At 45.8% G+C, this 24861-nt stretch overlaps 1 protein-coding gene and 1 long non-coding RNA gene across 2 annotated transcripts; one reads left to right on the forward strand and one right to left on the reverse strand.

The window, feature by feature from the left end:
- Positions 1-2424: 2424 nt before the first annotated feature.
- On the reverse strand, positions 2425-22552 carry CILP (cartilage intermediate layer protein). The gene is made up of 9 exons (XM_034784706.1): positions 22472-22552; positions 18490-18643; positions 15409-15492; positions 12716-12985; positions 10706-10891; positions 8867-9181; positions 8614-8722; positions 6170-6327; positions 2425-5513 (listed from the first exon to the last, which is right to left on the reverse strand). The coding sequence occupies exons 2-9, from the start codon at positions 18554-18556 to the stop codon at positions 3166-3168; spliced, it is 3537 nt and encodes a 1178-aa protein (XP_034640597.1). The 5' UTR covers positions 18557-18643; positions 22472-22552; the 3' UTR covers positions 2425-3165.
- Positions 22415-23745, forward strand: LOC117884363. Its single transcript, XR_004647551.1, has 2 exons — positions 22415-22798; positions 23268-23745. It is a non-coding gene; the product is annotated as an uncharacterized LOC117884363 (long non-coding RNA).
- Positions 23746-24861: the final 1116 nt, after the last annotated feature.

Genomic DNA, 24861 nt, shown 5'->3' on the forward strand with positions numbered 1-24861 from the left:
TGTTTGGACTAGATGGCTCCTGAGATGGGGAATGAGAGATGGAGCCCTTCTTGCTTACGTTAGCAGTGAAAGGGTGTTAGCATCTGACTGGTGGCTTTTGAGCCTACATGGAATGAATTAATGATCTCCATCTAGTTAACAGCAAATAAGTCCCCACATCAGAAAACCCACCACCACCCTTGGCTCTCGGCGGTAACCTCGTCAGCAGTCTCAGCAGAGCAATCAAGGATTGAATAGCTATGGAGTCCTGAACTGTCTTGTCCTTCTAGGTCAGGCTTATTGGTGGGGCAGTATAGGGAAGCTTCCATTGCTGGATAAAGAGGATTTCAGTCCCCTGGGGTGTGACTCGGGACTCTTTCATCAGTACTAAATGAATTTTAGAAAGTTCTCCCCAAAGGAAAAACTCTAGCTTTGTTAAGTATGCACATACTCTGGGTCAGATTCTGAGCTCACTTTCCCTAGGATAAACCCATAGTGTTGTTCCAGATTTAAACAGGTGTGTTTTACATTCTGTGTCGGGGGGGGAAGGAGGGGGGAGATGTGCTTAGTCTGAAAAATGCATTGCTGATCTAGGCAAGCCAGCGACTTTGGAGGAAGAATCAAGCCAGTCATCCATCTTGGCTCTGCTAGCAGGAGCTCAAGGCAAACTATTGCAGAGAAATAGACACAAATAAAAGAGGAATGACCCAAAATCACTAATATGAAAAGGGAAAAAATGCCCGAATATTCTCGTTTTCTTTTCACTTAGCCTCATTAATTGACAGTTTGGTCCACAAGAACATAGCTTGTCATGGCATTTCTTGCCCATTGATCAGAGGTGTTTTTTTTTAACCATTAAAATCAGTCAAGCTGAACTTTCTTGCCCTCCCCCCCCACCCCCAACATAGATCACTGAGGACTGAGCTACTAAAATATATTGAAAGACTTCCATTGACTTCAGTAAGCTTTGGATCAGGGTCAAGCATATTATCTGGTTTGGAAATTACTTACTAAACATGAGGGTTGAGTGAATAGTAGGAAAAAATTAGACCTGAGTATTTGTTTCACTTCTGAAGTGAATTTTGATCTAAGTCAGGGGTGGGCAAACTTTTTGGGCTGAGGGCCGCATCCGGGTATGGAAATTGTATGGCGGGCCATGAATGCATGGTGGGAGAGGGGGACTCTATGAGAGTTAGCATGGGGGGGCTCTGTAAGGGATGTTACTGAGGTAGGGAGAGGGGGGGACTCATGGGGTGTGGCGGGGGGCTCTACAGGGGCGGTACTGGGGACTCCTAGGGGCCCTGCCAGCAGTGACACCAAGGCGGCCGTACCAGGCACCGCCACGGGCAGTGGTACCCTAGCTGGGACGGGTGTGACCCCTGGGCGGTTTCGAGGCTCTTGAGGTGGGGCCGTAGGAGACTGGGAGGGGATTGGGCGCGCTGCCGCATGGGGCGGGGGCTGCCACATAGGCGTGGGGTTCCAATCCCAGAAACAGCGCGGTGAAGTCGTGCCTGCGCAGAGTGGCTCTGCAGGCCGGAAGATGGTGCTCATCAAGGGAATTGTGAGTCGGGGTCTGGGGAGCACCGGGCGGGTGAAGCGGGGCAAGCCTCCGACCCCGCTCCCAGGCAGGAGCTCGAGGGCCGGATAAAAACGTTTGACGGCTGGAAGCGGCTCGCGGGCCATAGTTTGCCCACCCCAATCTAAGTGCATTGGTTACCTTTTTGTGATCTCTTTCCATGCACAGTCCCGTGCTTGAGGTTTACTAGCCCAAATCTTAAACTTAAGTATTCATTTCAAGTGGTTTGTTTGATTGTAATATATACGGTTTGCTCTTTGTTGGTTAGTTGCATATGTCAGCCATTCCGGGAAGAGAAACAATACCCTATGTCTTGTGCAACTAGCCAGTGCGACGCAGATTGAGAATATGGTTCATGAGCAATCAGCGGATCAGGTTCGAAGTACTGAAGAAATTCATGATAACTTTCCAAGAATGAACAAAGTTAGAACCTCAAAGAACAAAGTAAGGCCTAGATTCTCACCTCCATGATAGCTCTGCACAGTGCAGCTGAGGAGATGGGGGGGGAGCACTTTCCCCATCTCAGGGGCTGCTGGGTGTCAGTTTGGCTGTCGGTGTTCCTTAGAGTAGCCTCAGGGCTGCTCCAAATTGCATTGGCTCGTAATTGCCGCAACATGCCCTGACTATGCCCCATCAAGCCCTGGAAAAATCCCCAGTTGCCCATTTAGAGCAGCTTTTCAACTGCTTTGTGCTAGCAGAGCTGTGCCCACAGCGTCCGCCAGAATCTGACTCGGATTGAGGATTTTGTGTTCTGTTTTGGGAATTGTTCATGAAAAGAAAAAAAAAAAATTCACCTTTTAATTTAGCAAATTATTCCTTGCCAGGAATAACTATTTTGTTACTTGAACATTAATCTAGACCCCTCAGACACAGAAGGAATACAGCACTATCGACGTTACAAAAATTACCTTTTTATGAATCTACACTATTTTACAGTGTGGAAGTTTGACTTGAATCAAGCAAGAAGCAAAATAAAACAGTAGCCTTAGGCAAGTGAAACCTAAAAATCCACATGACTTCTTCTCAGTATGCTACAAAAACACGAACTAAAATAAATGCACTATACAATACTTCAGTAATGAATACACCGTTCTACAATAAGCAAGGAAATAAATAAAATATTGACATTTCAAGTACAAAATCTTGCAATTGAATTCAGTATGAAGAAATCGGTGTATTCCTTTTTATTGTTCATGTACTCCTAGCTGGCAAAGTCTTTGGATCCAGAACATAGAACAATATTTTATGTGCATTATTTAATCTCTGAATTTTTCCCCGTTAGGCCAAAGTTTGAAGTTGTTTAACATCAGGCAAAAATAAGATTTTATGGTGATTGCATTTAACTAAGGATATTAACAGGGTAATACAATTGGCCCCAAATATGTTTGCTTCATATCTCTCCTTTGTGGTGCAATAAAAAGAAAATCAGAAATTGATGAACTTTAATTACTCGAGTTGAGTGAGTATAGAAATGATGTCTCCAGAAATTCAGTAATGATCCCCAACTGTAGCTGAGCAGATGTACTTAGATTAGCTTATTGGCAGGTAGCTATTCCTTTTAGAATATATTTAATCAAATATGGGTACTGTAATGGTGCTCTGGTATGTTTCTAATCTGTTGGGGTACACTGAACTCTTGGTGAACTTCTGCGTTGGGTAACTCTTCTCATCTTGGCCTGGCCAATGCAGATGTCTCTTTGTTGCCTTCTGATCCCTGTTCTTTCTCTCCGCCTAGGTGAATTCTGCAGAGACTGGAATAAGCTTTGCTGCGCCACCTCTCTTTCAACACAGTTAAAAGTTAATGCTATGCCTATGTTGCTCTTCATAACTCGGGAAGTACCATCAGACGTGCCATCGAAACATCTACCCAGAGCTATTTCCTTGGCTATGCTAGGGTTCTGGTCAGTGACTGTGTAGATTCCATAATTATGTCCAAGAGGGTCAAGAGGTGCCAACATTGTGTACTCCCCGGATTCATTATTTACAGCAAGTGGGGGGTGGTTCACTAGATATTCCTGGAGCATGCTATTAACACTTTCTCTGTAACACTTTCCTTGGGGAATGATTCTTACCAGTGTACGGTCTACACGGTCTTGGTCATACAGCATTCCACTGCATTTAAATTCCAGGCACACTGTGGAAAGATCTGATTGCTCCATGTCTTGAATGGTGCGCACATCTCGGATGCCGTAAAGCTTGCCGACTGTGTATGGATGCGTGCCACCCATGTTGTGAGATCTTATGTTCACCTCTTGGGGTCCGTTAATTTTTACTTTCATATAACATGCCCTATATTCCATTGGGTTGGGCCACCAAGCCTGGTAGTCTTCAGTCCAACTCATTGGATCATTTTCATTGAAGGGAACTGTATTGTAATCATACCGGTCTCTCTCTACTCTGTAAAATCTGAAATGAGCGGCACTGTAGTGTGCTTGCTCACATTCTCTTAGGTTTTCACTGGCGTAGATGGGGCCTTTGCTCTCTCCTGCCGTGCTTGGACTTGGTTTGGCCACCGTGATACTGAAGGCAGTTTTCTTAATTCTAGGATCCACGTGATCTGTCCTCCTGTAGTTGAGCTTGTTGAGATATGGCTGTGGGACTCCGACGGCGTTAGGGTTGAGTCTGGGAGAAGAGGGCACAGCTTCAAGTTCTTCTCCCTCCAGGCTTGCCAGGATATAAGCTGAGTAGGCATCTGGACGTTGCTCATCGCAGAAAGCTGGTAAGCAAGCCCCGTTGGGACCAGTGACTGCACTGTCAAAGCGTCCCCATGCTCTAGGGTTGGATGAATAACCTGATGCAGGCTCCATGTTTATAAGGGAAATCACAGCCCCCTCAACTTGTTCGCTGGGCAGAAATCTCTCACTTCTGTAAGCTCGTACCTTGACATAACACCTTCTGCTCTCTGGGACATCTAGGTTGAAGAGCCTCCTCTCTCTGATCTCCATATTCCCAACCAAGAAAATTCTTTCCTCCCGTTTGCGACGTGTGCTTTGGTCAGGTTTGAAGTCCCCTTCTTCCTCCCACAATCCTGTCTCTGGGTTCAGTGACCAAAGCTTCATCTGCTGCAGGTGTTCTGGTATCCTGACCTGCGCAGAGTCCAGGTGAACCCTTACCTTCCCTGCATTAAGAAACTCGGTGGCTGTTTCATCAGTGAAGTCCATGGAAAACATGCCATATGTGTGCAGCGGGAGCATGTCGCCTTCCTCATTTATGTAGTTCAGGTCACTTTGTGCTGCTGTAGCTGTTGACATATTTCTTGGGTCCAGAAACGTAACACTGGCTTTCACTTTGCCTGTGTAGACTTCACCATTCTGCCTATAAAACGTATTGGGAGGAATTTCTAGTTCAGCTATCGGATCATCCCCTTCCATGTCTCCTAAGGGAATCGTGTTCGTTTCAGAGGACTCTAACGTAACTGGGGCTTTCTTTCTTAGTAACTTGATCTCGTGAAACACGGCACCTCCCTTTTTGTTGAAAGGCAAAACTTTAGTCGTGTTCACAAACTTCTGTAGGCGGTCGACAAAAGTAAGAACCAGCCTCTCTGTGTCTGCTGGGACGTGGACAGAGAAGGTTCCCTTGTAGCCAGTCATGCTGATTCTGTTGTTCCCTATGTATATATGGCCAAACCTTATTGGTTCACCATTATCTGCAGCTATGGCTCTCCCCCGGACTGTCATCTTGATCTCAGTGCACACGCTACAGCCACATTCCACAGCAACTTTAGTGGGAAGGGTGTATCCACTGCACGATATTTCTCTTATTTCCATTTTGGAGATCCCACAGCAGTAAGCAGCACGGTCTTTGCACTGGAGTCCTTGATCTATCTTTCCAGCGCATATGTTTGCTGGACATTTACCAACGTCGTAGTACAAGGAGTTAGTTGCGTTTTGGAAACAGTCATGTGGGAGTCTGATGAAGTAGCTTTCAGGTCTTGGATCGCAGGAAGCTTCATCGCTTGCTGTTAAAATAGATTTTATTAGTGAATGTGTAGATATTTCTGTGCTGTTTGTTGCCACATGATACATCTGAACCCCTCCGATATTGATAACCATTCTTTCAATAGCAATAAGGTTTTTAAATTCAGAATAATTGGTTGCGTTACAAGCTTCTGTTTAGTCAAATGCCTGTGGTTCTAGTTCAGTAAAGCACATGCTTAAAAGACGTGATTAAGGTTCGTCTATTCAGAAAAGCACTCAAGCATGTGCTAGCATCCCATTCAGCTGAAGAATTTCCTTTAGTTATTAAGGTTAAGCATGTGCCTGAGTGTTTTGCTCAATAGGGATGAACTTAAACATATGCTTAAAGTAAAGTACATGCTTAAGCGCTTTGTTGAACTGGGGCCTCAGCCCCAGTATCTAAAAGGACTGAGATACTCCACTCATATGGCAGTGAGTGCAAAGGACAATTATTTTGGGTAGGTCATTAAACTGAAAGTTGGTAGGTGATCCAAAGTGCACAGGACTGTCTGGCTAATATTGAATGTATCTTTGTATTAATGTGCTAATAATGAATATTATTTCCGCAAAACTTGTCCTAAATTGCCTCAACATATGTGCCCACTGATTTTGCACATTGGCAGTTCCCAACTTCTTGTAACATGCCACATTTTCTTACCTATTACAGAAAGTTTAGCAGCTTGGGATTTCACAGACCCTGCATCATTGCTCGCCTTGCAGAAGTACTCTCCTGCCTGGTCTACCTTCAGGTTCCTTAACACCAGCTTGCTATTATATTTGTACACTGAGGAATCCAGCAAAGTTCCATTGTGGTACCTGTAAGAAACAGAAATCATTCCCGTAGCCTGATAAAAAGTGAAGGGGGGTGGGGAGAGATAGCTGAGTGGTTTGAGCATTGGCCTGCTAAACCCAGGATTGTGAGTTCAGTCCTTGAGGGGGCCACTTAGGGATCTGGGGCAAAATCAGTACTTGGTCCTGCTAGTGAAGGCAAGGGGCTTGGCTTGGCTTGATGACCCTTCAGGGTCCCTTCCAGTTCTATGAGATAGGTATATCAAAGTATAAAGTAAAGGAAAACTTGATGGGACAAGGAAAGGATGGTTTTAGTGGCTACTGCACAGGACGGGAAATAGAGACATGGGTTTTATTCCTGCCTCTGCCACACATTGCTGGGTTGCTCAGTTTTCCGCTCTGCAAAATTGGAATAATATTACCTAATGGAGATGGTGTGAGCTTTTAACTCTCTAATAATGCGCTTTGAAATCCTTAAGTAGAAGGCCCTACAGAAGAGCAAAGTATTTTTATGAGTATCTGGTAAATACGTTATTGTGGGGCTGTCCACATTTTGACATTGAGGGATACTTTGGCAACTCTCTAGGAGCCTGTAGATAATCCTAGTTATAATTTACACGTACTGTTAAAATAAATATATGCAAACAGCCCTAATATCTGCCTGTGCTTGTATTGTCATGGATGGATGGCTAGAACTTGCTCGTTGGTTGAGTCACCAGCACTGAAACCAAAATGCTCAAGCATTCACAGAGATATTGGAGGGATCTATTAGACCACTCAGAATTTGTCTGTGGTTTGAAAGCTTTTATCACCAGACCATATCCCACCCCAATAGAAGGGAATGGGAGTCTTTCCAGTGACTCCTGTGGGCACTGGACCCAGGCCATCTGTGTGTTGGAGATCTCTCTCAAACTGGTAAAAACTTTCAGACAGGTAAAAACATTTAAGTATCACCATTGCACATCAGTCTTGGGCTGGATTCAGGTCTGGGCTACGCTAGGGTAAACTCAGTGATGTTAAATAAGCTCAGAAGTTAGGTGTGGGTCTTTAGTATGTTAGGCCAGTCTGTTCTGAGAATTTCTAGCAATTTTCCTACCATGGAACTTGGCCTGCTGGTTCGGCTTAACCGTTGCTAGAAACTCTGGAAATGCTTGTGCATGATTTTTGCCACCATGACACCAGGGTAAGATACATGGTCGTCAAAATACCTTCACTTGGCCTATGCTGGGGCTTCTACCATGTCTGGCACATGTAGAACCACAATGGTCCTAAACTTGGTAAAAATTCTTACTGTAAATCCAGCTTTCGTATAGCCAGCCCCCACAGGTTGTATCTAAAACACAGCAGACTGGCAAATGGCTACCGACCACATTTGAAGGTTCTGCTGGATTAGGGGTTTTTGAATGATTATTTATATTTTTTTTCCATACAAACTCTAACTGCAGACTTGTACAAGAAGTAATATACACCTCTACCTCGATATAACGCTGTCCTTGGGAGCCAAAAAATCTTACCGCATTATAGGTGAAACTGTGTTCTATTGATCCACCGGCGTGCACAGGCCCCCCCCCCCCCGGAGCACTGCTTTACCGCGTTATATCCAAATTCGTGTTATATCGGGTGGCGTTATATCGAGGTAGCGGTATAGTAGTATAAATCTTAGAGAAACAATTATTTACAATAATAATTTCCCATGCTATAAAGTCCTACACATTATATCTGTCACATTTCAAAAATATATTTGCTAAGACAATAAAATAAGAGGAGATAAAAATAAAATATACACTACAGAGAAAATTACTCTTTGATCCATCAGTTTTACTGTATCAACTCATCACACAAGGTAAGGGCCAGATTGTGAATAGCACCTTTCACCGTCAGCAATCCAACTAATGTCAATCTTTGTGGAGTAAAGTACTACTTGCGGTGTGTAAGGACTATTATAATCTGGCCCTAAGTCAGCAGTGTGCTTTGATTTAGGCTGCATTTTGGGCATCTTTATACCAAACTCTTCCTCAATAGCAAGAGAATTCTGCGGGGGATTTTTGAGATTCCAGATGCAAGTGATCTGACACACTATTTATTGACCGGAAGCCCTTCAAGGCAGGGATTGATTCTTTCCTATGGCTCTGCACCACCCAGCACAGTTGGGACATTTGGGCACGACCGTACTATAAATGCTTCCTACTAACAATAATATAAGGATTTATTATGGTTCTGCAGAGGGACCCCTAAGAACATTGTTGCATCTCTTATAGCTGTAGCACACTCAGAGGCAAAAAATAACTTTGTGGGCCGCCTTTAATTGCTTACCAGAGATACTGAGCAGGGGCTGGATTCCCTACAGCTTTACAGCAGAGTATCACATTTTGCCCTATTCGCCTCACTTTATCCACCGGATTCTTTACGATGTACGGCTTGTCTGTGGGAGGGAAGAAAATCCACATTCTTTTCAGTTTAAAACCACGGTTAGATTTGATGAATGTTAAAAGCAGCAGCAAACTCCCGAGCAATCAGTGGATCATAGCAGTAAATTTTATTGCCAGGAGTCTTTGGCTGTAGTTACCTGCTCTTTTCAGATGCACATGGATTATTGAGGATTTCTTGGTGCTTTCAGGTATGGGGACAGTCACAGTGGCGTATCTGGCCTTTTTTATTTTCAGAATGTTTTTGCCGTCGGGGCACACTCCAGGAATCCTAAACCCTCCGTTGCTATCGGACTCCGTTAACAGCTTCAGATTCTCAGACTGCACGTAGACAGTAGCTTCAGCAGCCGGTGCGCCGTCTGCAAGGGAGACCATCCCATGCAGTACGTGTTCCTCACACATGCAGGAATCGCACTCCGCATTCACGCGGCCCATGGAGCAAGTGAGGTTGCACTCTGGGGAAGGAAGGCGTGTAGGTTAAAATGGAGCATTCGGATTCAGTCTGGTAATGCTTTCCATTAAGGACCTTGAGTCTTGCTGTAATTCAAATTGACTAAGGCAGATATTGCACGGGAAATAAATTTGATCCAAAACACATTTTTATTAATGATCAAGAGTTGTGTATTAGAAGTAGATTGACTACAGAGCCATTACATTTTCATTAAGTGATCGCTTTATGACTATTGGTCACTATCTTGAAATAACTAGCTACGGCGAACATTCCATTCCTCCTCCCAGCATGGAACCTTGGGGAAATTTGAATCTAGTTTTGGATGTGAGCTTTCCAAGTTGGCCACAGCTATACAATGGGCCAAATTAAACCAAAAATCCAAACGCCTTAAACACTGGGAAAGTTGGGATCCAAGTGTACGGGTCATGACTCAGGTCTGTCTATAAAACGAACTACCAGTTAACTCTCTGGGTCCAGTTGTGTCCTGACTTGACTATGCAATGGGGGGTACTGCATGGCCATTCTCTGAGGACAGAATTAAGGGTCTAATAGATTAGCTCTAAAACAGTGAGTCTCAACATTTTCCTAAGGTGGACTACACCTAATAGTGTTTCAGGGAACCATCTCCCTTTCCAATCACAATGGCTCACACCATTTCTTCTTTCATTCACAATTGCTTAATAGCTCTGTGGCAACTACAGTAATATTAGGGAAGTATATAACGTAATTTGCCTACTTTTAATGCTACTTACCATGTGCTAATAAGAGGAGAACTAACACCACGTAACCAGCCAGCAGACCACTAGCAAGTACTTTGCAGACTACCAGTGGTCCATGGGCCACAGTTTGAGTGCTGCTCTAACAGGACATTAAACGTAGATGCTCCTTAATCCAAGAGCTCCACAGCATCCCTGATGGAGCCCTGAGTGTTTTCCACGCTTTGATCCCCTAATTTTGATGCTTTGGTATTTTAATTTTAGCTCATCTCTGGAGCCCTCTGTTTAATCACAGGGTAAGCACAGCACAGACAGCAGCAGCATGAATTCCCCATGCTTCCCCATCAGTGTACTTCAGCCGTGACCTGACCGGATCACCCTCGGGATGAAGGGGTAGATCAGGCTTTATGGCTTATTCACTCCTTGAGCTCCTGCCAGATTCTGGCAAGAAAGATGCTAAAACCATACTGGTGGTTCCTGAACCCTAGTAGTTGGAGTGAGACCGTGACATTATTCCAGGTAGGTAAGGGACACTGTAATCAGTGGTCCACACTAACCCCCCACTTCGGACTAAGGTACGCAAATTCAGCTACGTTAATAATGTAGCTGAATTCGAAGTACCTTAGTCCGAACTTACCGCGGGTCCAGACGCGGCAGGCAGGCTCCCCTGTCGATGCCGCGTACTCCTCTCGCCGAGCTGGAGTACCGGCGTCGATGGCGAGCACTTCCGGGATCGATTTATCGCGTCTAGACAAGAAGATTGCGTGCCGCCAAACCAGGAAGTAAGTGTAGACGTAAGTTTATGTGAGCACCTGAACAAGAATGTCCAATGCAGAGTCGCCCTTCCTCAGTCACTTCATTACAGTGCAGGTCCAAGTGGCTCTCTGCCAGGCAGGTTCTGATACGGGTCTGGACACCCGTTTTGCCGCATTCTGCTGAGCACGCACTCCATTTCGACCATGGAGACCAAAACCTTTTTGAATCGTGCAGCAAAGACCCTTGAATAACATCATTGCTGTGTTACTAAGATGCATGTTACATATACTGTGTATTCTCTCATGCCTGGGAAAAAGGCAGTGATTTTTTTAAAATCATTTAGATCTTAAAAAACCCGAAACATATTAATGATTCTGAGTAATAAGCTATGAGAAGACTTCCGAATGCATCTGACTTAAATCTGTGCAGGCTACTACATTCAGAATTACTAAAGTAAAACTCAAGGGCAATAGATGCTTAGTCTTGAATGTCTTTGTTTTAAAGGAAATCAAATAGACATTGGCACTTACATGGAAGGATATAAGAGAGTTGGCACAAGGTAGTCCAATGACTCTGATAATAATTAAATGGATGTTGTATACAATAACATAGGTACATCTCTCATTGTGAGAATTGCACTTGTTTTACAAAGGGCAGAACAGAACCCTGGAATACTACTTAGCACTTACATAGCATTTTATGGGTCAGATTATTTGCAGTGCGTGATATGGTCTTGTATATGGTTAGGATCTTAAGACACTTCAGTTAAAAAAGTTACTAGATGGAATTAATGTAATTTAAATTGCTTGCTTGCAAAATACACGGTCTGCTCTAAGTGTTTAAAAGTTACCATGCCCCATAAAATATTTATTAGCATATTCTTTTAAATACGTACAAATCTGCTTTTATGGAAAAATGTCTATGCACCATGTTATATGTTCTTCCAGCTGTTGTAATACACCAGCTAGAAGGTCAGGTTACCTGGTAGAAATGCAGACAGATGCCCAGCTAAGTGTCTGAATAAGAGTGTTGGAATATGAACCCCTGTCTTATAAAAGCAGATGTTTTATGTGGACTTTGGTGGCTGGAGAAGGAAAGCGAAGTACAGCAACCGCAGAACTGTAATGGCTGGCTTGTCGAGAAGTGCCATGGCTTAAATGCACATTTTAAAGCTGTTGGTGCCTGAAATCCCGCGTTCTGGTTGGTTGATCTGACAGATAACAGTCTCAAAAGAGGACCGTACAAGCTAAAACGCTTTTATGGGGTGAATGATAAGTAGAGCCCTGTGTTTTATGCAAATGTGAAATAGCACAAAATAAAACAAAAAAACGAAGATTAAAACAACATAAAATGAAAAACTCACCCCTCAGCGGAAGCTCCTGTATCTCCTGTCCTGTCAGCCTGGGCCTGGTGTATTGGGTTGCAGCATCACTCAGGTTTGGCCCAACCGCCCCTCCATCATGAGGATGGGGGAGTGGTCGGGCCAAATTTGCGTGAGTGGCACTGTGACCCTGGGTGCCAGGTCACAATGCCTGGAGCAGGGAGCCAGATCCAGCCCTGCAGGACAACAGCCATCACTGCAGGTCGGATGCAAGGTGGACTTGCTCTGCAACCATCCCCTCATGGCCTCCCCCCGGGGGAGGGCCCAACTCCTTGGCGGGGGAATGGCTAAAATGAAACTATAATAGATTCCTGAAAAATAAAAGCAATTTCACGGGGCTTTAATTATGAGCCCTGTTTTATGTTTGGAGCCTGGGTCAAGAGACTCAGGCTTGTGCTATTGTGCTAAAAATAGTAGACATTGCCGTTCAGGCTGGAGCTCGGGCTCTGAAGCCCAAGGAGGACAATGGGCTCCAGAACCTAAGCTCCAGCCCAAGCCGCAGCGTCCACACACCTATTTTTAGCATCCTAGCATGAGCCCCGCACCGTAGCGTTGATCCGGGCTCTGCTGCTCGCTGTGTAGACATACCCTGCACATCCTTGTTGGATGGCATGTTGGACCTTATTGCTTTAAGAGTGACATGCTAAATAGTCATTCCAAACCCCCGGAGAGCTGCTGCACTTACCTATGGGACACAGGAAACGTACGGCATAATTCAAACAGGTTTTTCCTGCCGGCTGCTCCTTATTCAAACACCAGAATCCCTCCTGTAGGCTAGCGTGGACCACTTGGCCTGTGTTCTGGGCAGGAACCCAGTCTGTGGTTCGCGCTTCAATTCGCGTGGGTCTCTTGCACACCTTGTCCCTGAAGTAAAACCTGATGGCGTCTAAACGTTCGTGATCCCCGTTGCCGCCTGGATGATCAACATTGAACCATGTGGTCCACTCCCCGTGATCTGGATAACAGAAAGGAGGCTGCAGTCAGCTTTGGAGGCATGATCACCACACCACTTTCTGGCTCTTGTTCCCATTTAATTTTCATCTTGAATGTTGTTGTTTTTTTCTCCTGTGTGTCCACAGACTGGGACTGGGGTGTCAGGAATCCTGGATGCTAATGCCAGCTGTGCTGTGTTACCATGGGTACGTCCCTTAACCTCTCTGTGCCATAAAAGGTGGGTATAATACCTCCCTGAGAAGGATGTATGAGACTTAATCAATTAATGTTTGCATGGTGCTTTGAGATCCCTGTTTCCAAGTGTGGTCAAGTCTAGAAGCTTCTGTTCTAAGCCAGCGGTTCTCAAACTGTGGGTTGGGACCCCAAAGTGGGTCACGGTCCCTTTTTAATGGGTCACCAGGGCTGGCATTAGGCTTCCTGGGGCCGAAGCCAAAGCCCTGCCGCACAGGGCCAAAGCTGAAGCCTGAGGGCTTCAGCTCTGGGTGGCAGGGCTCAAGTTACAGGCCCCCTGCCTGGGGCTGAAGCCCTTGGGCTTTGCCCCACCCCACCCCCACCTCAAGGGCGGCAGGGCGAGGGTGGGCTCAGGCTTCGGCCCCCCCTCCTGGGGTCATGTAATAACTTTTGTTGTCAGAAGGGGGTCATGGTGCAATGAAGTTTGAGACCCTCCTGTTCTAAACAAATTTGTCAATATTAGATATTTCCCCTTGTCATGAAACATGGGTTATCCCCAACCCGTGTTAGCTCTAACCACAGGCTTGGTAACAAGAGTGAGTTTAATTATCAGTTTAAGGGGGAAACAAGCAGCTCAAATTGGCATCCCAGTTTTTGAGCCAATGCAAATCCTTTATTTGAAATGCAGGTGGTGTGTCCCTGGTTTTTTGCTTTTAGCTCATCACACATGGATGGGTCATTCCCAGCCCAACCATTGCTAATAATGGTAATGAAGGGAAAATGAGATGGGAAGGTTTGGGTAACTGCTGTGAACGTCTGGCAATCCCTCTGCCATAACATCATTGTTCAGCGCTTTCTGTATCCGCTGCAATTTAAATCCTAGTCTGTGGTGCCTGACATTAGGGAACAACACTTGAGGCATCATGGTATTTCCTGGGGATTGGTCCTGCTTTGAGCAGGGGGTTGGACTAGATACCTCCTGAGGTCCCTTCCAACTCTGATATTCTATGATTCTATGAAACAGTTGGGAGGAGCTGATGGGCAAAAATGGCGCTGTGGGTCATTAAATCTGCTTGGTCGTTTATCACTGAGAAATACCGTAGGGTATTGTAGAAAGATACGGGTTGTGTGCAGGGTGACACTGCGCTCAGCATTTCTAGAGGATTCATGCCTGGTGGGCTAACTAGTTATGTTGTTTGGCTTCTTTGCCACATTCTATTTGGGATGTAGGGCCAAATTCATGGTAGGGAGCTTATCAGAGAACCCACCCACAGCTGATGGGAGCGTTAGATGGAATTTATCTGCCTTCTTTTAGCTCCCCAGCTGCAAAAATGCCACAGAGGCGCATTTCAGGGTGGAGCTTAGGGAGCTGGGGGCCAGATCCTCAGTTGGGGTAAATCGGTGCAGGTCCACTCACTTCAATGGCGTGACACCGATGTAGGGATCTGGCTGGTGGTGTGCACCTTTTTGCACAGAGGCCCTCTGATTAACCCACGGCACCCGCACACAGCCCTGCGTGCAGATTATTCCCAGCCCTGGCGGGAACTGTCTGAATAGGGAGAGAGGGTGGGGATGCTTTCAGCTAGAGCAGGGGGGACACATTTACTCTGCTTTAGCAGACCCGTTATAGGAGCATATTTACATTGATCCAGAACTTGTAGGGGACCCGTGAGAAATTCCAGCCATTGATTCTGACGATGGTGGCTTGTCTTTTCATTTTGCTGGTCGTGTGAGGAGAGCTCTTAATTCTCTGAGTGGTCCTGGGGCTGGGTGGTTTTCTACCCAGCCCAACTTTCTTAGGGCACCTTCCTTCTGCTTGTGCACAGTGTGGGACAAAGTCTCCTTGGAGAGTTCTACTGAAGATGGAGGGAGCCGTCCATCAAACTTCTTCTGAGGGATTGAGACTGGATGATTTCTGGTGGGGGATGGGGTGTAGTGAAACTGCTCCCCATTCAAGATTTCTGTATGCATTCCTCCTCTCTGAGGAACCTTACGTGCCTAAGGGAAGTATATGAGGCTGGATTCCAGCTAAAGATATGGGCTGTTGTTGTATATTTGACCTTCAGTATTCCCGGAGAGAAGCCCGAAGCATATTGCAGTGACAGCCGAATCCTGCCGGAGGTGGGGATGAGGCCATGGCATAAGTGCCTCATCTTGTTAAACAGGTTGGATATTAAGCATGAAAAAAATATACGTGCACAAAACGACCTCTGTCCCCACCAAGCAAAGCTCTGGAGATGGAAAATGACTTACTTGCTAGGTTGCCCTTTACAAAGGGAGTGAGGGGTTTCTGTCTGGGCTGGAGCCTGCTGACGGATTGTTTCAGAACCCTCTCACCTGGGGGAGAAGTTTACAACAACAATAAAGACAGGGAAGAATTGATTTTTTTCCAAAATTTCTTTTAATACACCCCCAATGTTAGTGCTGCGGGAGCCAGGGAATGGATCGATACTGTGAGATAGCTGAGTAGCTCTGCAGTCACGTGATAAATTGCTGGGGATTCAAAGTATTGATGGTCAAAGGATGTCTGTTTTTTAAAAGCTAGACGTAATTATTTTTGAAGCAGCCCTGGCTTTATTAATAGTCAATATCCTCAAGAATTTGCTTCTCTGCAATGGGTCTGAGCTGCGGAGTTTGGATTTGGGTTTTCCCAAAGCTGGGAGGTACATGAAGCTGGGGCTCGCTCGACCCTGCTCTGAGTTACATGGGTACTTCTCCCAATGACTTTAAAGGGAGCACCACCCGTGTAACTTAGTGCAGAATTGGGTTTTGATTCAGCCACTCTAGACTTAGGGCCTGCCAGGAGACTGTGATGTGGATCCAGTTCTCAGTGGCCGTGTTTGGGTCCAGAGTTTCTGTGCACGGCCATCTCAGAGCTTTTGTTTTGCACCAGTAACTGTCTGGGTAGAGAACTGCTGTGTGACCCTCCTGAGCTACAAAGGGTCTGCATCCTCAGTGGAATTTAACCGTGGGCTGAAAACACTTTTGTATTTTAAAACTATTTACAATGCCAGCCAGACCTCCCGATATTCCCATCCTCGCCAAAAGCAGTCGGTCTGGGAATCTCACAAAAGCGCCTCTTCTCACCAGGTTTCCTTCCTGACAGCAAAGCAGTGGAAATTCTAAGTGAACCAAGCTGTTCTGCAGACCACAGGGCCAAAACCTGGTCCCAGTGAAGTCAATGGCAAAAGTCCCATTGACATCGATGTGACCGGAAATGTAGTCCAATAATCAGTTTCTAGCACTGCTGACTCACTGAAAAAACCCTTCCAAAGTGCGTTACAGATTCCAGGTAATGGCTGCCAACTTGCTTTGTTTTATTTAATGCTGCAGTTAACCCCAAAGGCTAAATCTTTAACACAGCGCCCTGCCTAGGATTGGGCGCTGGGCAAATGCATAGGGGAAAAGAGGAAGGAATGCTCCTCCAAGGCTGTAGCACGCTACTCGGGCCCCATCTCTGCCCCACACTGAGCCCAGCCCCAAATCTTTGATGTCTGCACGGTTGGAACATGCTTAAGATTCAGTAACCAATGGACAATAGTAGCTATGTGCTGCTTTAGAAATGTAGGGCTGCAAGGGGCCCCAAGAGCCCACCCCCCTGCACTTTGGGGAGCAATAATCTAGTTTCCCTCCCAACGGGATAAACTATGAGGTTTGAGGCCGAGTAGTATAATCACGCATGGGCAGTGGGTCATTGCTGACTATGAGTGAGCCGTTAGCCCTGTTGTTGGAGGTGAAATATGTTTTGAATGAAATTTAGAGCTGTTTAGACTGGAAACTCAGGCAGGCAGGCAGGGATGGCTTGTAACACGAATGAGGAACTAGTTTATCACCAGTGTTGCGATTAGATGTTTTTTAATGGCTTTCGTTGAGAGATAAGGAGTTTGTGTGTGTGGACCTGGGCAACAAAGGGATGATCTAGATTTGTTTTCTGTTGCCTTTTTCTTTAGTTAAATTTGTGCTGCTGAAAGGAAAGCTAGAGATGCTGGCCAGAAAATGGAAACCATCATGGATTTTCCCCACATTTAGTCAGATACTAATTTTTGCAGAAATTTCCCAACTATCTCTATTGACAGAAACTGCGATCCTGCCTCGAGTCAGAAGAAGGGGGTTATCTGCTCTATTTTATTGCACAGGCAGTGTAACTGCAGGCTTCCTAACCCACATTGCCCCATCATTCAGAGAAGTGAGGTGACAGCTCAGTGGTTTGAGCATTGGCCTCCTAAACCCAGGGTTGTGAGTTCAATCCTTGAGGGGGCCATTTAGGGAACTGCGGTAAAAATCTGTCAGGGGATTGGTCCTGTTCGGGGGGAGGGATAGCTCAGTGGTTTGAGCATTGGCCTGCTAAACCCAGGGTTGTGAGTTCAATCCATGAGGGGGCCACTTGGAGATCTGGGGCAAAATCAGTACTTGGTCCTGCTAGTGAAGGCAGGGGGCTGGACTCAATGACCTTTCAAGGTCCCTTCCAGTTCTAGGAGATGGGATATCTCCATTAATTATTATCTATATGGTGATCCTGCCCTGGATACCATGTCTAAGACAATGTTGACTCTGTGGATTTCAGCAACGGGGCAGCCAATCATTGGTGTGCAAACTCCTAGTGTAGACAGAATGAACTGCTATAAACCATAATTTGCACCAATCTCCCTTACTCGTGCTTGAACCCAGGGTAACCTGTACCAGTACAAATCACGTCTTTGCTGGTCGATATGGGGGGCCAGCGATTCAGCACTGCCACTGATGGCTGGCTGCTGATGGCTGAAATTGGGGAAAATTCCCAAAATAGACAGTGCCTAAGAGGTGACAGTGTAGTAGAGGGCCCACAAACTACACCATGTCGTCTGGGGGTATGGCTCTCACTTATAATGCCAGTGGTCCTGGGTTCAAATATTGGAGTAGAGGTGGGAGTGAAAATTAGGGGACTTTGATTAGAGATGAAGAATGGTCCAGGGGTTAGGGCACTAGCCTGGACCTTGGGAAACCTAGTTTCAATTCCCAGCTCTGGTACAGACTTCCTGTGTGACCTTGGGCAAGTCACTTGATGTCACTGGGCCTCAGTTCCCCATCTGCAAAATTGGGATAATAGCACTGCCCTACCTTATAGAGGTGTTAAAGAGTGTGAGGGGATCAGATCCTACAGTGAGGGAGGCCAGATAAGTACCCTAGATGGGAGATGTTAGCAGGTAGTGCCAATGCACCAGTGATTTTTCTGATGTGGGCAATTCCACTGGGAATAGGCCTGAAAACAACAGCTTATTTCATATAGGCCATCAAACAGCCATCAGCCGGTGACAGCTTTGGGTCACTACCATAATGTTGGTATAAATGTTTAACCTTCACTTAGAACAGATGTGGTGGCCAGAAGAAGGAGCGAGAGAATCCATCCTCTTGCTGCGATCATCCTTTTCTTCACTGGCTGAGCCCCCACTGAGACTGGAGAGTCTGCCAATAATTTTAGTCCCTGGGTAGTTTCCCTGAATCAGGTCACCTGTGAAGACAATTTCAATCATCATAGGTCGGATCCAAAACCCACTGAAGTCAGTGACAGTCTTCCCATGGATGTCAATGGGAATTGGAGGAAGCCCTATCTGATGGTTCTCTCAAAGAGGTCCTACAGGGCAATTCATCAAGGGCCAGATTTTCCCAGCCTTCCTTGGGTTGGGTAACACCTCCCTCCAGATAGAGGCTGGGTGATTTCAGGCCCCAGCATGCTACGACTGTTGTCAGTGGGGCTCCTCCAAGACTGAAAGACAATTCAATATAATGATAGGTGGCAAAATCTGGTGCTAAAAGAGCTGAGAATGGCTTTGATTCCTAAACACAAGAGTTGACCTGTCTGGTAGGAATAGCCTTGAGTTCCGGTCTGAAGACTATGTTCCTTGGAACTACGCCATATGGCCATTCTCATTAAACATACATTTACCAGTGTGGGCCAAAGATCGCCTTGGGTAAACAGTCCTGAGGCACACGGGCTTAAGGCTACATTTTTACAGTATCCAATCATTTGGGGGCCCTCACAGTATAACAATCTAGTGTAAGTATTGACCAACCAATGTGAAATACACTCCTTTGCCGCTTACACCCACCCACCCCATCTTCTGACCAACTTCCACTTGATGTGGCACTTGTACCACCATGGGCCTCACGTCTGGATTCACAGATGTTAAAGCCGGTAGAGGGACTAGTATGATCCTCTAGTCTGACCTCCTGCATAGCACCGGCCTTAGAGTTTGGGCTTCTGTCTATCCCCTCGCAAACATTAGGGTTGATTCTTCTCTCACACTGGTGGAACTCTATTGACTTCAGTGGAATTCTTCCTTATTTCTATTTGTGTGAAAGGCGCATCTGGCACAGTGTTCTAGTATTTGTGTCCTCCCACCCCTTTCAAGCCAGGCCCCTAGATGTGTTCTGCAGACAATGATTTCATGGAAGATCATTAAACCGCCTTCTCATGGATTAAATTTCTATGCAATCCTGATGTTTCAGGACTGCTGCAGTAACCAAGCCCGACAGTCCCACATTCCTTCTGAAACCGCAGCCTTGCTCCAAGAATGACACAAGTACAGTGGCATATACCGGAAAGGAGTTGCGACCAATAGTAAATACGGTTTGGAAATAAAATGTAACTGAAACATCCACCCAGACAAGTTCCAGAGCTGTCAGCACTGTAGATTAGATCACATGCCTCTGGCATCAATGTCATTCTGTTATTTGCGAAGTGGAATAGCATCAAGCGTGATCTAATGTCCAGTCCCAGCTCTGCCACTGACTTGCTGTGTGGCTTTCTGTAAGTTATATAGTAACTGCTCAGGGGCTTAGTTTCCCCATTTGCAAGTTGGGGATAATGCTACCTACTTATTTAGCTGCCTCGCAGGGGAGGTGTGAGGACTGATGTTTGTACAGCGCTTTGAAAGTGTAAAAATTCTATATATGTGTAAAGTATTTTGAGACAAGGTAGGAGAGGTAATATCTTTTCTTGGATCAACTTCTGTTGGTGAAAGGTACAAGCGTTCGGACTATACTGAGCTCTTCTTCAAGTCAGGGGAAGGAAATCAGTGTCTGAGCTAAATACAAGTTTTTGGGACAAATTGTTAATCAGAAGGGGTAGTGCATGTTACAACATGCATGTACAGCAGTGGTTCTCAAACTGGGGCCGCCACTTGTGTAGGGAAAGCCCCTGGAGGGCCGGCCCGGTTTGCTTACCTGCCGGGTCCGCAGGTTCGGCTGATCGCGACTCCCACTGGCCACGGTTCGCTGCTCCAGGCCAATGGGGGCTGCGGGAAGCGGCGCGGGACAAGGGATTTGCTGGCCGCCGCTTCCCGCAGCCCCCATTGGGCTGGAGCAGCAAACTTGCGGATGCGGCAGGTAAACAAACCGGCCTGCCAGGGGCTTTCCCTACACAAACGGCGACCCCAGTTTGAGAGCCACTGATGTACAGCATGCATTACCCCTTCTGTTGACCAATCTGTCCCACTTGTATTTAGCTCAGACACTCTGATTTCCCTCCACAGACCTGAAGAAGAGTTCTGCATAGCTCAAAAGCTTGTATCTTCCATCAACAGAAGTTGGTCCAATAAAAAATATTACCTCACCTACCTTGTGTCTCTCATAAAAAAGTATTATTATTACATTTAGTGGTTACAGACCAGGGACTGGGAGATAGGACTTCTAGGTTCTATTCCCAGCTCTGTCCATTACGAGGCTCCTTGAATAAATCACATAGGCCCAAACTCACAAGTGTCCCAGATTTTTGGGGTGCCCACCTTCTGATCTGATTTTCAAAAATTCTGAGCATCATCTCCCATTTAAGTCACTTGGAGTTGTCAGTGTCTGAGGCGATGTCCCCAAAGTCAGTGGACATATTGAAAATATAGCCTTAACCACTCTGCCCCTCAGTTTACCCATCTGTAAAATGAGGATAAGATTTACATACCTTGCAGGATGGTGGTGATGCTTAATAACAGCAGTGATAATGCCTAACTGTTAGAAAGTCATGTTTACGAGGGCCGCTGAGAAAAGGTACTATAAGGGTGGGAAATATGTTTATTATAACTTAAAAGCTGTGAGTGGCCAAAAAATGATATAAGCAGGAAATTAGGGACAATTCGTGGCTTTTTAATGAGAATTTGAAATTACAGTCTAACAATACAGTCTAATGGGGGAGGGATAGTTCAGTGGTTTGAGCATTGGTCTGCTAAAGCCAGGGTTGTTAGTTCAATCCTTGAGGGGGCCACTTAGGGATCTAGGGCAAAAGTCTGTCAGGGACAGTACTTAGTCCTGCTGTGAAGGCAGGGGACTGGACTCCATGACCTCCTGAGGTCCCTTCCAACCCTGATAGTCTATGACTAACAGAAGAAAAGTCACTCCTAGTTAAAAGCCTGTTCCCATTTGGAGGCTTCTGTTGTAACTCAGCTTGTTATGAACTGGATTTCATGCAAATCTCAGCCAAGAATTAGGACATTTTTTCCTTTCCCATAGGGTGCAGAAGCCAGAAACTGTCTACATTCCTGGAAGCCCAAGACACAGAGGGTTTTAAAAATGTTCGTTTTCCAGCTGAGCTTCCCACTAAGACAGAGGGGTTTAAGCATTCTGCATGCTGTACACATTCCCGTTTATCTGGAAAGAGGATTATGAATCAGGGGCTAGTCACAATGTAGAAACATATTCACATTCAATGAGGTTGAACAGCTCCATGTAAATTAAGAGGCTCCCTTGCTTGGATGTACAGATTTTGTGCTTAAAATCCTAGGTTTGAAACCTACAGAAGAAGGATTGTGCTTTGAGGGCTGCTAATAGCTGTGTAATATATAGAAATCTGATAGAAGGAAGGCAGGAGACTTTTCTCCCAAGCACTGATTTGAGTTGAATAGAAATGAAAAGTGATCATTTCTGCCTAGGGTAATGATCTGTCCTGTACTCGTGTCAGCCCACAGTTCAATGTATATTTCCCCCTTTCCATGTTTTTCAGAGCCATTGAGCACTGTCTCTGAAATATATCCCTCAACACGCCATCAATGAATTACCACTTACAGTATATAGATTTTTCAACCATAAACACAGTCAAATACAATTACTCTGCCTTAATCACATGTTTATGATCTATAATCTTCTAACCAGAGGGGGAATAAAACCCTAGATTAATTCACTTGCACACATCACCTAGACAACAATTAAGGGAAAATCCAATCTCACTTGCTGCAAAGTTTTTAGCCAAGCTACGATAGGAGAGGTGAAGCAAGAGTTAGTTGCACTCACAGCATCCTTGAACTGAGGAATTTACAACCCTTTAGTAGAAGAAATAGAGTTTGCAGCTTACCAAAGTCTCCTGTATGCTACTTCTGAGTTGGGCTACAGTACAGTACAAGCGATCTCAGCAGCTTGAAGCCGCTGGGGTCTCTTATATAGCACAGCGTGTAGCTTAGGAGGTGGCACTGAGCCACAGGGCTCAGAGGAAACCAAATAGGAGAGTGAGGAGGAAACCGCAGTCTGAATAATCCCTGAACAAGGTGATTGCATATTCAAACTTTCTGCAAAACAATGCAAAGCAACGGCAGACTGGGGAGCTGCAGTGCCCTAATGGAGATGAGTAACCGGAGAGAGCAAAGGGGCTGACAAAGGATATAGAAACTGCACTGGAGAGCAAGTATGTCGTTTAGTACTGGAGTATTATTTCTTCATTACTTATACCATGTCCTGAGGTGTGACAGGAGCCTCAGTGAACAGCATGACAGACAAGAGGGAGAGAGAGATCACTGTTACCGTTTTTACTTGTGGAAGAGGTTTAGATACTAGGCTTATGGGGGGCCAAATAAGAACCCTGATAAATAGATACGTCCCTGCCTTGAAGAGCTTACACTTTAAAATTTAGATGTCATAACATGAGAGCACAGGATCAGACAGGGCCGGTTAAATAACAGTGACATAAGCCCCAGTCCCGCAATGAGCTCTATATGGGAATAGCCCCATGCCCATTCAGAGCTCATCACAGAACTGAGACCCTGGTTAGTTCACAGGCACTTCTTGGAGAGCAACCTTTTGGGGTTATTTCTGAGGTAAGGCGGGGTAATGGTGGGGAGTTGTTTGTTTACTATTTTCCATTTAATTCCGCTCAGTTCTCTTCTTTCTTCTGCGGCTCTGCAGCGGCCCTGCGTGTCAGGAGGGATGTGATGAGGTGAGTGTGCCGGGCCGGCGAAGAGGTTTTGGGGGAGAGTTCCAGGCATACTGGGTGGCAAGGCAGAAGGGGCAGAGACGTTTGCTAGAGAAGGAGATGAAGGGGAAATTGAGGCTGGAAGGAGGAACATACCAGAGGAGACCAAGATGTTGGCAGAAGCTGAGTGATGAAGTAGGGAAAGAAGAAGTGAGACTACTAAGAACTGAGGATGGGGGGAGACTAAAGATAATATGGGGATGGCCCACCAGCTAAACAAATACTTTGCCTCGTTTTTAATAAAAATAATGAGCTTGGGGACAGCAGAAGAGAGGACATGGATGTAGAAATTACCACATCCGAGATGGAAGTCAAACACCTTAATGGGACCAAATCGGGGCGGGGGAAGGAGAGCAGCTAATCTCTATCCAAGAATGTTAAAAGAACTAGCACATGAAATTGCTAGGCTAATAGCAAGGATTTTTAATGAGCCCATAAACTCGGGGGTTGTGCCCTATGCCTGGAGAATTGCAACTATAGAACCTATATTTAAGAAAGGGATAAAAATGATCCAGGAAGCTATAGGCCCATTAGTTTGACCTCAATTGTATGCCAGGCCTTGGAACAAATGTTGAAAGAGAAAGTAGTTAAGGACATAAAGGTAAACGATAATTGGAATAAAATACAGCATGCTTTTACAAAAGGTAGAGTGTGCCAGACCAACCTGATTTCTTTTTTTGAGAAGATAACTGATTTTTTTAGTGGATCTAATCTACTTGGATTTCAGTTAGGCAATTCCTACAGTACCACATGGGAAATTATCAGTTAAATTGGAGAAGATGGGGATTAATAAGAGAATCAAAAAGTGGGTAAGGAACTGGTTAAAGGGGAGACTACAACGGGTCACACTGAGAGGTGAACAGTTAGGCAGGAGGGAGGTTACTAGTGCTGTTCCTCAGGGATCAGTCTTGGGACCTACGATGGGGTATACAAACCCCACACTGGGGCAGAAGGGGCTAAAGGACAGTATTGAGCCCAGTTAGACCTGCCCCTCCAACCCATGTTGCTACTGGAGGCCGGGTTGAAAAGGGAGCAACCCAGCTCTGGAGGCTGGGGAGGAGTGCAGGCCTAGCTTGCAGGCTCCTGCTCCATATACTATATCAGCGGTTCTCAAACTGGGGGTTGAGACCCCAAAGTGGGTCATGAGTTCCTTTTAATGGGGCCACCAGTGCTGGTTAGACTCCTCGCCAAAACCCGAGACAGACGGACAGCCAAAACCCGAGGGCTTCAACCCCAAACAGCGGGACTCGAGCTTCACCAGGGCCAGCATTAGACTCACTGGTGCCCAGGGATGAAGCTGAAGCCTGAACAACTTAGCTTCACGGGCCCCCCTGTGGCATGGGGCCTGCACAATCGCCCTGCTTGGCACCCCCTGAGGCCGGGCCTAAGAGCAGAATAGCCTCAACGTGGAGAAAAACCTAATTGTTGCTGTCGCTTCACTGCCACCCAGAATGACAAGGCTCACAAGTGAAAACCAGGCTCAAGCATCACACTGAAAT

Source organism: Trachemys scripta, chromosome 10, assembly GCF_013100865.1.
Source record: "Trachemys scripta elegans isolate TJP31775 chromosome 10, CAS_Tse_1.0, whole genome shotgun sequence".
NCBI classification, from domain to species: domain Eukaryota; kingdom Metazoa; phylum Chordata; order Testudines; family Emydidae; genus Trachemys; species Trachemys scripta.

What these genes read in the sequence shown, in the direction of transcription:
- CILP (XM_034784706.1), bottom strand. Translation starts at nt 18,556, where the DNA reads ATGATCGCAGCAAGAGGATGGATTCTCTCGCTCCTTCTTCTGGCCACC. An exon ending in TGTAAAGGGCAACCTAGCAA is followed by an intron (nt 12,986 to 15,408) that starts GTAAGTCATTTT and finishes TCTGTTATCCAG; the next exon opens with ATCACGGGGAGTGGACCACA. An exon ending in TGTGCATCTGAAAAGAGCAG is followed by an intron (nt 8,723 to 8,866) that starts GTAACTACAGCC and finishes TCCCTCCCACAG; the next exon opens with ACAAGCCGTACATCGTAAAG.